Source organism: Schistocerca piceifrons, chromosome 10 (genome assembly GCF_021461385.2).
Source record: "Schistocerca piceifrons isolate TAMUIC-IGC-003096 chromosome 10, iqSchPice1.1, whole genome shotgun sequence".
Taxonomy (NCBI): domain Eukaryota; kingdom Metazoa; phylum Arthropoda; class Insecta; order Orthoptera; family Acrididae; genus Schistocerca; species Schistocerca piceifrons.
In genome coordinates this window covers 37,401,869-37,415,265 of record NC_060147.1, presented here as the reverse complement: position 1 = coordinate 37,415,265, position 13,397 = coordinate 37,401,869, and the positions used below count along the sequence as shown (strand labels likewise).

The window sequence follows — 13,397 nt, the reverse complement described above, 5'->3', positions numbered from 1 at the left end:
AAAAAAGAATCACTGCAGATCTCCCACCAGTGCGAATCGTGGAAGACCCCATCACACGGTTGTGCACAGCAACATACCTGCACATTACCACAGATAGGCCCTGGCGGCAGCGGACCGCGTCGGAATGCGTGGCGTACGGAGAGGCCGTGCCGGCAGAAGTGAACCTCGTAGGTGACAGTCCGGTGGCGGCGAAGGAGGAAGAGCGAGAGGAAGGGCTGTCTGAAAATTCTGAAGACCATAGTTCATCAACAGATGATGAGTGTGCTCAGAAGAAACAGAGGATTGTGAAACCCGTTAGTCAAATCCATTACCTAAGAACACACAGGGGAAAAGATGGAGAGGGGTATTAAAACATTGTCCATAGTGACATACGACTAACAAATAAGATTTCAAGAGAATGATGGAAACCTGTATTTACCTTTCAACAATATCACTCTTCACAGATGCAATGAAGAACAATTTTAAAGAATAATTTTATTCTCCTGTATTGGTTAAAAACAGTCTTGGTTGCAATTTTATTTTTTTATTTTTCAATGACGCGTTTCTCCTTATTTAGGCATCTTCAGGTTATCTTTTGTAGATGGACACGAGAGGCACCAAGATCTGTATACTGTTAAGCACTTGTTTGCTGTATGCCACATATGGATTGGAAGAATTTCTTTATTCTCCTGTTGCAAATCATGGCTTTTAATACAAACTTTTATTAGGAACATAGAGCATGTGATACTGAATTGGCTGCATGGGGGGGGGGTTATGAATTTCAGGAACAGGAAGATTTGTGCAGAGAGTAAAGCATGAAATTAACTTTAGGTGTGCAGATATAACAGGAAGGCACCTCACCTGGAAACCCCACATAAAAGAAGTTGGGGGTAAAGCAGTAGGCTACCTCTGTAACTGCTTAAACAGCTGCTGCACCTCTTCAGGAACCACAAAATAGTGTGGTTCCTCCACAGATACACCTCCATAGTTGTTGGACCTATGGGCCCGCAAGTCATCTCACCGTGGCAAGATCAACGGTTTGTGAGAGAATAGTCTGTTGACAACATATTGTGACACTGGCCTCATCCCACTGCTAGGACCAAAGTTTTGTACACTTCTGGGATTTGAATAAGCTACACCACTCTTAATATCACCTATCACTGAGCTCAGCTACAGAGGTGTGCGATTAATGTTTGCCTGTGAGTGTTACAGTAATTATATGCAGAATTATGGAGTAAAAGTACACTTCTGTTTCAGTTTTCGACCACCAGAGCGTCAGGGAACATTCACGAAGGACGAACCCACGGCGGTTACTGCAGCGAAGCCGACAGTGGCGACGGCAGCTCCGCCCGAACAGAACCGAAAGAAGAGGCGGCCGGCGACTGCCGGCAGGCCGACGACGTCTGCGTCTGCGGTCACAGTCGGTGCACAGGCCGCATCTGCACCCACTTCCACCAAGAGGGGCACGGCGCGGCGCGAAGCTACCAGCAAGATCGCTGGGCTCTGGAAAAAGGTATTCACTCTTCTTGCTCTTCTGTGCCTAAAGCATCCTTATCTGTTCACTGTTTTATGATTGTTATGTTCTTTTTCAGTGATATTACAGTAAGATCCTAAGAAACCAAATCTTTAGACACAAGGCCCATCATATGACATATCAACAAAAGAATGCCTTAGCTATTTAGTCCAGAATGTAACCCACGGAGCAAAGTTTCAGCGTCTTCCTTTTTCTATTTGCTCATTTTCTGATGATTGAGGAATGTAATATGTACCCCCCCCCCCCCCCCCCTCCTCCTCCTCCTCCTCCAGCCCACCCCGAAGAAATGATCAGTTCTGATCATACTCCTGTTAGTGTTCGGTTTCTAGACCAGCAATTCACAGTGAAATGAAATGATAAAATTATACTTAAAAATATATTCACTGACTGCAAATTCATAATATGTTCACTATATGCAATTCAAAATATAATTACTGACTGCAAATTCTTTGGCATCAGCAGTATTAGGATAACTGGAGTGGCTAATGTAATTATTCGTGATAAGTGGGAAGTCCAGGTTCGAGTTCTGGTTTGGCACAAATTTTTATATGTCACCAATGGATAGTATATCTACACATAATACAGCTGATGCCGAGGAATTCACAGTCAGTAAATATATTTTGAAGGATTTCGTACAGCTGTGGATTGTTAACAATTTCTGTTCCGTCAGACATGCCAGTTAGTTATAAAATTACGGCTACAGTAGATCATACGACAGCTTAATGACACACACACAAAATAAAACTGAGTATCGGTAGTTATGCAGAAAAAATACTGACTCACCAACTCAACACACAATATGAAAAGGCATTTTTTATTGTTGAGCATAGTTTTCAGAACAGAGATGTAGTAATATGTACTCACTTTTGTTACCAAAAACTGATTCTGTATTTCATGTGAAACAAGAAATATGCAATCTTTGCTGCCATATTACTTCATTGTGCAGTTGAATTCATGCAGGTGGACAATTGCATATCATGTGATGCCACACCATGCAACTCCCAACAGTGTTAAAGGGTTAAAACTGTGTGGTCCAGTGGAAGTCTAATGCTTCCTGAGTGACCCATCCATGCAAGACCCACTATCCATCCTCCAGATGTATCTCTTTCCTACATTTGTATCTCTCTCCTACATTTACTGCTGCTGTTATTTTCTTCATTGATTCTGGCCAAGTGTGGACTATATAAAATTCAAGTGTAGCCCTACGCCTCCAGTTGGAGCTGCCTTTTTTTTCTTCTAATTATGTATGTATGTAATGTAACAAGTTAGTGGGTTTGGTGACCATCTGGGTTACAGACAGTAGAATAGCATAGTATTAATGGTAGTAAAGTCAAGATGAAACTCTCAATCATGAAATCAGAACATTTGCGACAAGTGATTATTCCTCTACAGCAGACTGAATATACTCTGTTCTGTGCGTAACTCAGCTTATAATTAATTGCACTTCGAGGAACACCCATTGGAAAGCAGCATTACACAGAGAAACAGCACTTAAAATGTGTTTGAGCACTCTTCAAACTATTGGACACACACTTTCCAACCACAGGCGGGGGGGGGGGGGTGGGGGGGGGGGGCGGGGGGGGGGGGTGAGAGCAAGAAAGGCAGTAACGGTAATACTCTGCCGCTGTCCCATGTATCTGCAGTGTGATTAAGATGCTTATAATGCAGTTCAGAAATATGATTTCCTTATTTGAGGCTGCTCGCTCTCAAAATTGAGTTCAAACTTAACTTCATTTAATTGGCTCTACCTGGATTGTCTTTTTCCTTGGGCTTATATAACAGTGAGTCACAGATTACTTTTTCGCAAAAAACAGCACCCTATGTGTGCAAGAATCATGTATCAACATCTGAATATGAGTTAGGGTCCAAAATTAGGTACAGTTAAACTGATCATTGCAGTGTTTATTCATCACCACAGAAGCTATATTATCGAATTTAGAAACTTTTTTCAATTCATCAGCAAGTACACCCTATCCGCACCAATCCAATCAGTTGCTGTGAAATTAAAAAACGAGACTCGTTCCTAACGATTATTGTCATCTCATTGTAAGGTTCTTTTGAGATTACAGTTGTAAATATATGATTTTGTGTACAGGCTGAAGAATCAAAAACAAAGCAGAAACAACAGCAACAACTGCAAAAGAGGGAAGCAAGGGGAGGAGGCAGTGCCGCTTCTCACGCGGCACAGTCTGCAACAGCGCAGAAGGCGAGCTCGACTACCGGACGAGGACGGACTGCAACGAGAGCACTGACGTCCCGAATCCCGACAGCTGACTCGGCAGCGCCGCCGACACGTACAGAGAAGGTGGCTCGTAAAGGTGAGCGGTGGCACTATCAGGGTGGGGGGATTCAGAAGTTAGTCTGTATTCTGTAGTGACATCTTCCAGTGAACTGCACGTATATTGAATTATGTCCTTTTTAATATTTTATCCATCATCAGCAATAGTACTCGTGTATAATGAAATAATAAGCAACCAGTTGCATAAACAGGGTGTATACGACCCGGGACAGCCAGGAGATCTGGGAGAAACTCGGGAGTTTTTTCATCTGGGAGAAAACTGTGAAAAACCCGGGAATTGTTTAGAATTCCGGGGATTTTTCATTGTTTTAGTTTTCAGTTGAATTTTTGTGATTTTGACTGGTAAGAACCAATACTCTAACAAAGGATATTACTGTATCCCACTACTGTAGAATAATACTACAGCAACAAAACATGAAAGAGAGAAAAAAAAAAAAAACCAAAATAAAACTTAAGTTGCAAAGGAAATGCGCCGTATACAACAACAAAACAGTGAACATACGAGCGTCTGCAAACAGCAAAGTGTGTCAAAGGCTTTAGGAAGACTATGCAATGCTTTGTAACAACAAATTGCCTCCGATGAGCGTGGCGCGACAACTGTTTAAATTAGATTCGTTTGAGCAGTCGCGGGAGGGCTCTTGCGCATGCGCAGTTAAGTCGCGTATGAGTAGTACCTTCTCCCGCTTCTGGTTACAGAATTGTGGCTGGGAGCCACTACTTAATATTGCCCTGGTTAGGAAATCAGTAAATCTGGGGCTGATGCACAGCAGTCCGAGTTGTGGTGGGGAGGTGGGTTGTCTCCACGTGACCTGTGTTTACATTTAGTGATTTTTGTGGCCGGGAGCTATCAAATGGATTAAAATACGTTCGTGTAATTATGGAAGGCTAAAATATGTTATTAGTTTTAGATTTTATTTCCACCTTTCTGACAGTCAAACATTAATTGCCTTACAGAACAGAACAGAAATCTTTTCTGTTGAGGCAGTGAATTTATTTGAAATGAAGTGTTTAATTTCACACTATTGGCTAGTTTCAACTGTTCACTGCATTTCAAGTGCGCGTATGGCATTATGTCATAATAAAGGACCAAACATGAGATAATACAGTACTGGTACTCTAAGAAAATTTACATACGAATGTGCATTTTAAGCCGAATTATGCGTATTAGTATGGTTCACGAAATTCCAACGCTCTTGAAATATCCTCTGATGTCTTGTTTCTTTTATGACATAATTTAAGATCTTTTAATATCTTACACGTACGAACATATGGGCTTCCTGTGTCATCTTAGCTGCCCAAGCGCGGTGACGCTTGGTATCTGGCGCCCTCTTGCAACTGCTGAAACGAACGTGTTTCTAACAGGTCGCGGGAAAGTATTGCGAATGGTGGTTTGAAAAGCGTTACATTGAAAGCAGATTTCCTTTTATGTGCGAGAATGTATGATTAATTTCTTAAATCACAAAGCGTTTGATTCTCATTTAAAAATCGACTCTTTGAGGATGGCCATTTAGAAGAATTTAGAGCCCAGAAGATCAGACATTTACTTCGTTATTAAAAATTTTACTGGCAAATTTGTGTGATGTATCTTAAAGTGTAACAAGCGCGCTACGTAACAGTGATCTTGCTATTCGCTGACCACATCACGTGTCCTGTGCTGTCATTAGCTGGCGAGATCACGTGACATGAGCTATGACTGGCTTACAAAAGCACATCACAATCTCGATTTCAATGCTTCGGAAAGTGACATGCAGTGTTTGGTTGAATTCGAATTTTTACCTTCGTAATACGAAAATATGCAGCGTACATATTGCTGCACATCAAAGGTCTTTCAAAATGTGTTTTTCCTCCCGAGTTTCGTTTTCTAAAGTGCCGGGAAATTCTACTCTGGTATATAAAACCGTAAACATGATGAGTTTTACATTGCCGAATAAGAGTGTACTGTCACTTAACATGGAAAAAGTGTGTTTTCACCCGGGAGAAAGTGTATTTTTTAACCGGGAAATCCGGAAATTTTTTTCCTTGTCCACGTATACACCCTGATAAAAGAACTTTAATTTCTGATTGGTCCAGCACTTAATGCTCTTCTCAGAAGTCTTATTAGTCTTTTGAGTCTTCAGTAAACTAAAGATCTGCAAACCATATTTATTTTAATGATGAATGTATCACTAATAAGCCTTCTGAGAAGGGCATTAAGTGCCTGAAACCAGTCAAGAAATTAAATTTCTTTTATGCAACTGCTTGCATATATTTTTATATATAATTTTGTCCATTGTTTATCAAGAAACATGACAGTCCCCTTGAAAATCTCATGTGCCTTTCTTTATTAACACTGGTAAGAAGCTCTAAGTTTGAATTCCTGCTCCTTTTGCCACAGAATGGATACCTAACTTCATGCATATTTTCTCACTGTAGTTTTTATGTCTATAATGTTCTGGACTACATCCACTACAAAGGCAGTTTCTTTCATATTTATAAAACTAATTGACATTTTCCAATTATCTCCAGCTTTTCTTCCTCCAACACAGTCATAAGAGAAGTACTCATTGTTTCTGTTTATATCTCGTGTTTTATTTGCAGCAGTTTGTCCAGGTACTTTCACAGTGTCCCAAATTATGCCGTTTTATTGTTTGAGTAATCTGTTCCTTTCCCCTCCTCCTGTGTGTGTGTGTGTGTGTGTGTGTGTGTGTGTGTTTTAGTGACACAATGGGCACTGTTTGTCCAGAGAGTTGGGACACTTCAGAGAATTTCATAGCACGATTTGTAGGTACACTTAAGAAATGTATTACAACAAGAAGGCAGCATGCGGGCCAGTACATAGAAGTGTAATTTCTTGTTCAACATAACTCTGCCACTAAACAATGAGGGTGTTTATATTTGTCTAAGTAGGAAATTTGCCACAATGGAGGGAGTGGAAACTCTCTCAAAATATTGACACTGGTTAAGTGTAAGCAAACACAGTGGATCCTTGCAAGTTGGAAGAATAAACCCATTATTCACGAAGAATATAACTTACTGAATGCCACATAAGGCCGGACTGTTGTACAGCTCAAGTTCTTGAAATGGTTTCTGCTGCCATATCGGTGCAACTTACTACTAATTAAATGGCTGTGTAATATCAATGACTTGACCAGATTTTTCATCAGTATTTGAACCTTTTCGTTGCTACAGATCTGCTCTGTTCATTCCATGCTGAGCGTGGCTTTTGTTATGGCTGTACAGCTCGCCAAATACTGGTGCCTGTGCTGAGAGACAGCATTCCAGCTGATATGAAATACGTATTGTCCAATTTTAAGAAAACTATTAGGTGAAAAGTTTGACTTTTGCACAGTTTACTGTCTGATGTCTTCACTCAATAAAGAGCTGAATTCCTTTTCGTTATCCATCATACTGCAGTGCATCAAATAAAATGAAACGTGGCACGAAAGTTTAAAGAGTTTGCAGAGATAAAACTGCATTGTGTAAAGACTGTGTTTGGTTAATTTCGGCCCATAAATTGCAGTGATTGAAATGTAGATAAGATGTTGAAATTTTATTTAATATTGAGAGCAGAACTATGTCTCATTTATTCTCAAGTTATTGGGTTTTACATCCAATGGATGGCCACTTACAACATGCCCAGTTTTCTGCATGCAGACTTCCAAGCTGCTATGAAATACTTATATGATTTTAGTTGAAAAAATTGATTTATGCCCATCTTACAATCTGATATTTTCATTCGATAAAGGGATGAACTTGTTTTCGTTATATGCCATGGTTACTGTGCTGTATCAAATTAAGTAAACCATTGCATGACATTTTGCAGAGGTAAAGTGCATTGTATAAACTTAGCATATGGTCAATTTTAGTTGTACATTACAATGAATGAGATGTAGACACGATATCGAAATTTCATTTAAAATTGGGGGCAGAATTCATTCTCGAGTAACTGGGTTTTATATCTGATGGGTGGCCACACGTGATGTGCCCATTCACATCCTTGCTCATCGTGAATCGTGTGGGCATAACAAATCTAATATTTAATAAACAATTCAAGATATTGAAATGATTTTTTGCAAATAATAGCACACAATAAGGCATATATGTTACACACTCAAGACTTTTTTTATTAACTGAGATATGCAGGCCCAGGTGTGAGAGGTCAGTGGCTCAAGATGCATACAGACGTCCATAGCACTGTAGGAAAACCCATGCAATGCACATGTACACGCCCACAGCACAACAGCACAGCAGCCAAAGGGTTGACATCCAATCTGCAGTACAACATTTTTGCGTTTCTGTGCCGAAAAGGCATTACGGAGCCAACACTGTGTTTGATACATTAAATAAAATGTCAGTGTCTTTCCTAATGTCTGCTGCCAGGTTGGGCAATTTCTCTGTTCCTTTACAGGAATTTAAGCCTACCAGGTGTTCCGGTATGAAATGAGCGTTTTTTTATGAAAATGAAACAATTTTGAATCGAAAAGTAAAAACATTTTATTCAAAGTACTGACCATTGCTTTCTATACATTTTGACCACCTTTCTGGCAATTTGTGGACACTGCGCCAATAGAAATGTTCGTCATTTGAAGCAAACCAATCAGACACCCAGTTTTCGACTTCTTTGTAGGAATCAGTGTTCCTCAGCCAATGCGTGTCCCATTGATGAAAACAAATGGTAGTCGGAAGGGGTAAAGGCTGGTGAATACGGCGGGCGGGGTAGCAGCTCCCAGCCAAGTGTTTTGATTGTATCCTGAACCAGTTTTACTTTGTGTGCAGGTGCATTGTCGTGTAAAAAAAAATTACTTTGCCATGTCTTCTGGCCCATTCTGATCTTTTTTCGATCAAAGCATAGTTCAAATTGATCATTTGTTGTCTGTAGCGATTAGTATTCACAGTTTCTCTGGGTTGTAGAAGCTCCTGATACACCACACCTTTCTGATCACATCAAACACAGAGCATTGTCTTCTTGCCGAATCGATCTTGTTTTGCAGTCGATGTTGACGGTTGTCCCGGATTAACCCAAGATTTTTCCCATTTAGGATTCTTAAAATAAATCCATTTTTCATCGCCAGTAACAATTCGATGCAAAATTGATTTTCTTTCATGTCTTTGAAGAAAAATTTGGCAAATGGTTTTTTGGTTTTCCATCTGTCTTTCATTCAATTCATGTGGCACCCATTTTTCCACACTTTTGGATCTTTCCCACAACTTTCAAACGGTCAGAAATTGTTTGTTGTGCAACATTTAGCATTGCTGCCATTTGCTTCTGACTCAAAGTATCATCTTCATCCAATATTGCTCGCAATTCGGCATCTTCGAATCTTTTTTGGTGGTCTTCCACATTCTTCATTTCCTACATCAAAATCATTATTTCTGAACCGTGGAAACCATCTTTTGCATGTTGCTTCAGATAGAGCACGATCACCGTACGCCTCGACAAGCATTCGATGCGACTCTGCAGCACTTTTTTCAAATGAAAACAAAAAAATTAATGCTTTCCGCAAATCATCACTTTCTGGTACAAAATTCGACATTGTTAACACGATGAAAGCATATGATGTTAAACTTCCTGGCAGATTAAAACTGTGTGCCGGACCAAGACTCGAACTCGGGACCTTTGCCTTTCGCGGGCAAGTGCTCTACCATCTGAGCTGTGAGGACGGGGTGTGAGTCGTGCTTGGGTAGCTCAGTTGGTAGAGCACTTGCCCACGAAAGGCAAAGGTCCCGAGTTCGAGTCTCGGTCCGGCACACAGTTTTAATCTGCCAGGAAGTTCCATATCAGCACACACTCCGCTGTAGAGTGAAAATTTCATTCTACATATGATGATGTTTGTTCCATGACTTGATGTATACTAAATATCTTTGACAGGTGTCATACCAACCAAACAAAAAAAAAAAAAATTAAGGCTCGTTCACAACAAATGTTCCCTATCGACACATTTGTATCTTAACGCTCATTTCATACCGGTACACCTAGTATATCCATCCTCAAATTTTTTTAGCACACCAAAGACTTCCCGTTATCATAGAAATAGCAAAAAACAGTTCGTATGAGAAATAATAATTGTACATCAAGATACTGAGAGAGAGGCAGAATATTAATGACCTTTATTCTGACACTCACCAGAACTGACGTCAGCCGCCACCCGCACGGAGAGGGGAGGTCAGACCACAGGGAGAGGCACTACAGGGATTGCCAGCTCACTGGCCAAGCCCCGGAGAGTGCGCGAGGATCCCGCCACGACCGTGCCCGCACAGGCACCACACGCGGCCACCGGCCCCGGCCGACCCTTCGCTCGCCCCGCTAACCCGCGCCCGGCGTCTGCCATCGTCCAGCCGTTCAATTACAGCCCACCGACGTCGCAGATCCAGCAGCCGCCGCCAGTGAGGTCGCAGATACCGACGTTGGTCAAGAGGGAAGAGCCACCTCTCCAACTAAACACTGCGTCGATTCGCATCACAACCGTGTAGAAGCTCGGCGCACCATTTGCGGGACGGTAGAGATTTGCGCCCTGAAGTGGTGATACGGCAGTGGAAGTACCGTGCCTGTTCATTTTTCTCTGCTTCAGCTACTAGGCAGAGGCAAGTGCCTCGCCTAGTTGACGAACGAGTGTTCGGCTGATAAAACTTGAGACACTGATTTCTGTTATACCTGAGAACACACAGTCTCGTTAACTCAGTCAAACGATCCAATTACGGAATGATTATCAGTATGTAGAAGTTTCCCATAAACTGCTACATTGCTTGCAGTGTAAAGAAACTCTTCCACAAAATAATAGCCTTAAAATACTGTGGTGCCAATTGTAACACATTTATGTAAGATATATATACTGCAATGCAGAGGCTTTAAAAATGGAGTTACTCATTAAATATTTGTGGTTCAATATTACAGCAATTCCTATGCCTTTGTGTGATGGTGATTTTCTTTTGCCTCGTCTTGAAATTACGTGTAACAAAGTTCATCTTCCATAAAAATATTTATTCTGTCATGTGGATGTTGCTGAATAATGTGGTGCAAAGCCGTGGCCACACACAACCTCAGTTTCTGATAATAAGACTGGTAGTCTCCAAAGTCAAGTGGTGCTTGTAGTTTGTGAAATGTAGTACTCTGTAATGAAACTGGATGTCCAAGCATCTTCTGCATTTACTGCTGCTGCCATTTTATTTATTTCACCATTTGAGGAGGTACCGTCTGGGTCAAATATTAGTTGGTGATCCAGGGAGTTTTAGGTACAGATCGGGAGGTACGTGTATGAATAAAGTTCTGCTGGCTTCGTATTAGTGATAATGAAGCCACTGTCTTAAATTTTTTCCCCCTCCAAGACTTGGAGTGAGCTCAGTAGTTTGAGAACTGCTAATTCCAGTTCCTTCAGCATGAAGCTAACTGTTGTATGTGCCTTGAATCTCTTCGGTGTGGAGAGATATCCTTGCTTGTGTACACTCACTGGCGTGTATTTCTCATCTGCCAGAGCTAAGTGTTTTGCTTCAGCTCTGTCCAGAGTCATGAGTGGTAATCTATAACTACATAAAAAGAAATTTGCTACTGTTGTCACCTTTTATTGATGTGTTTTAACCTCATCTTGTCTTTCACTTTGTTTTTTATTTCTGCCAGCAGAAAGATTGAAACAAAGCAGGACGATGCCTTATGTTAATATACATTATAGTTACATTTCACCTCTACAACAGTTTGTAGAATGGCCTCGCAAAGATATCAGACTTCTTATAGAACCTTGTGTAAAATTAGCCGATGTAATTTTTTTTACTATGTAGGAAGTAAACAGAGCATTTGTGGAGTCTCTAACAATTGTGATAGTACCTGTGAGTTTTGTGCATCAGTTGTTTAGTATACACTGAGATATTTCTTTTTATATAATTGTAAAATCAAAATGTAATACTCATTTAAAGATTTTAATTACTGTAGAATCCAGCAACCTCCACAAAATTCTTATCTTCCTCCTGCATCGCTTGACTGATATGTACCTGTACCTTTGTGTAGGCGTAGATAATTTTTGAAACTTTCATTCCGAGTTCACTATAATTATGCGCACATGGAAATACTCGTACACATTATTGTGGCCAGGGTGTTAGAACTGTGAAACTTGAAAATGATTTTTTTTTTGCGAGTGTTGGTGGTGAATTGTGAAATGTGCTGTGGTATTTGTCAGTTGTTAAGACTTGTGACAGGCAAATGTGGAAGTCTCAACTGCACGTAGATACTTATCGTATATTGCCTGATGCTGCACTTTTTATGTACAAGCTGCTTCTGAAAGTGGGTGTTTCTCTTTGGTGAGAAATGCTTTTTCGGGTGCTTTGGTGTACAGCAAGAAAGGCTGTTAAATTGTGTGCAGAGACCATGTTCTTGGTGGCTTTGTGCTTTTGTGATATTAGGAGATGGAGTGGTTTTCAGTGAAAATGATTTTTTTTTTTCGCCCCACTGATATCTGTCTGTCGGCTTTGTGCAATTCTCTTCACCATTTGCAAACTGCACTGTGTAAAGATAAAGGCATTTATAAAGGTCTAAAACAACTGATGTCTAATTTATTGTTGCAATGTAAGTTGTGTTAAAAACTGTAGTTGTGTCTAAAGCTTGTGTATCTTCCTTTTTCTTCAGTCTATCCCAGTGTAAAGTGATTTTATGTTAATTCAGTATAAAAGTATTTTAGACAAATATGCAGTTTGATTTACAGTGTGTGTGTGTGTGTGTGTGTGTGTGTGTCTCCACACTATCTGTTATGTACGTAGAACTGTAGAGACCTGGAGAGGATTGACTGTTGACCAGCAATGTAAACAAATGTATCATGTTTCATAAGTAAGTAGGAGAACTCGTTATTGTTCGATTACATGATATGACAGTCCCTGAAAGTTATACCAACCACTAAATGAAGTGTGTGCATGAATAACACTGCGTGGCATATTTTCACGTTTTGTAGAATCACATGGAATAATGTGTTATATGACAGTCTGCATCACCTGCTATAATAGTTGACCTGTTTACCGTTCAAGGGCAGTACTAGACAAGGAGGAGAGAGTCTCAGTTTTCGCACCTTTGTGTGAACAATGCTTACCACAAGTGGACGTGCAAATAATGCTCAGAAAAGGAAAATTAACTTTGGGAAATGGCAGGATACTTATGAGGAAAATACTTTGTGATGCTGAAGTGGATCATAAATCATAAAAGGAAAGGTAATTCGTGCGAAACAGCCTCCAATGCGGGTGAGTGCAATAACGTTGCATCGGTTTGGTACGTCTCTAGAGTAGCATATGTGTCCTGTACAGTGGTGTATGTGCCCTCCAGAGTACATGGGTCTAATAATGTACTTTATGAGCGTCATCTGAGAACATTACAGAAAAAATATGTAACGTTAATAAAATTAAGTACATTTTTGTTATCATTGACAAAAAAATATATTACACATTATGAGCATTGCTATATTATTAAAAGAGAATGTGAAATATGATAATTCAGTTGAATATTAGGTAGTAATACTGACTGCATGATTCAGGGTCATGTATGCAATGCAGAAGTATGTTCAAAAGAAGGATGCAAGGACATAAACCTGGAAATTAAGATGAAGCTGTATGAAGAATGTCATACTTTGATGCACA

The 13,397-nt window shown here is 40.3% G+C and overlaps 1 protein-coding gene across 1 annotated transcript in view; it reads left to right on the top strand.

Moving 5' to 3' along the window:
- Window positions 1-12,459, top strand: part of LOC124718638 — a 526,059-nt gene extending 513,600 nt beyond the window's left edge. Inside the window, exons 35-37 of the mRNA XM_047244262.1 lie at window positions 1,237-1,492; window positions 3,609-3,831; window positions 9,919-12,459. Of these exons, the coding sequence (XP_047100218.1) occupies window positions 1,237-1,492; window positions 3,609-3,831; window positions 9,919-10,262 (823 nt within the window). The 3' untranslated portion in view covers window positions 10,263-12,459. The remainder of the gene's footprint in view (window positions 1-1,236; window positions 1,493-3,608; window positions 3,832-9,918) is intronic.
- Window positions 12,460-13,397: the final 938 nt, after the last annotated feature.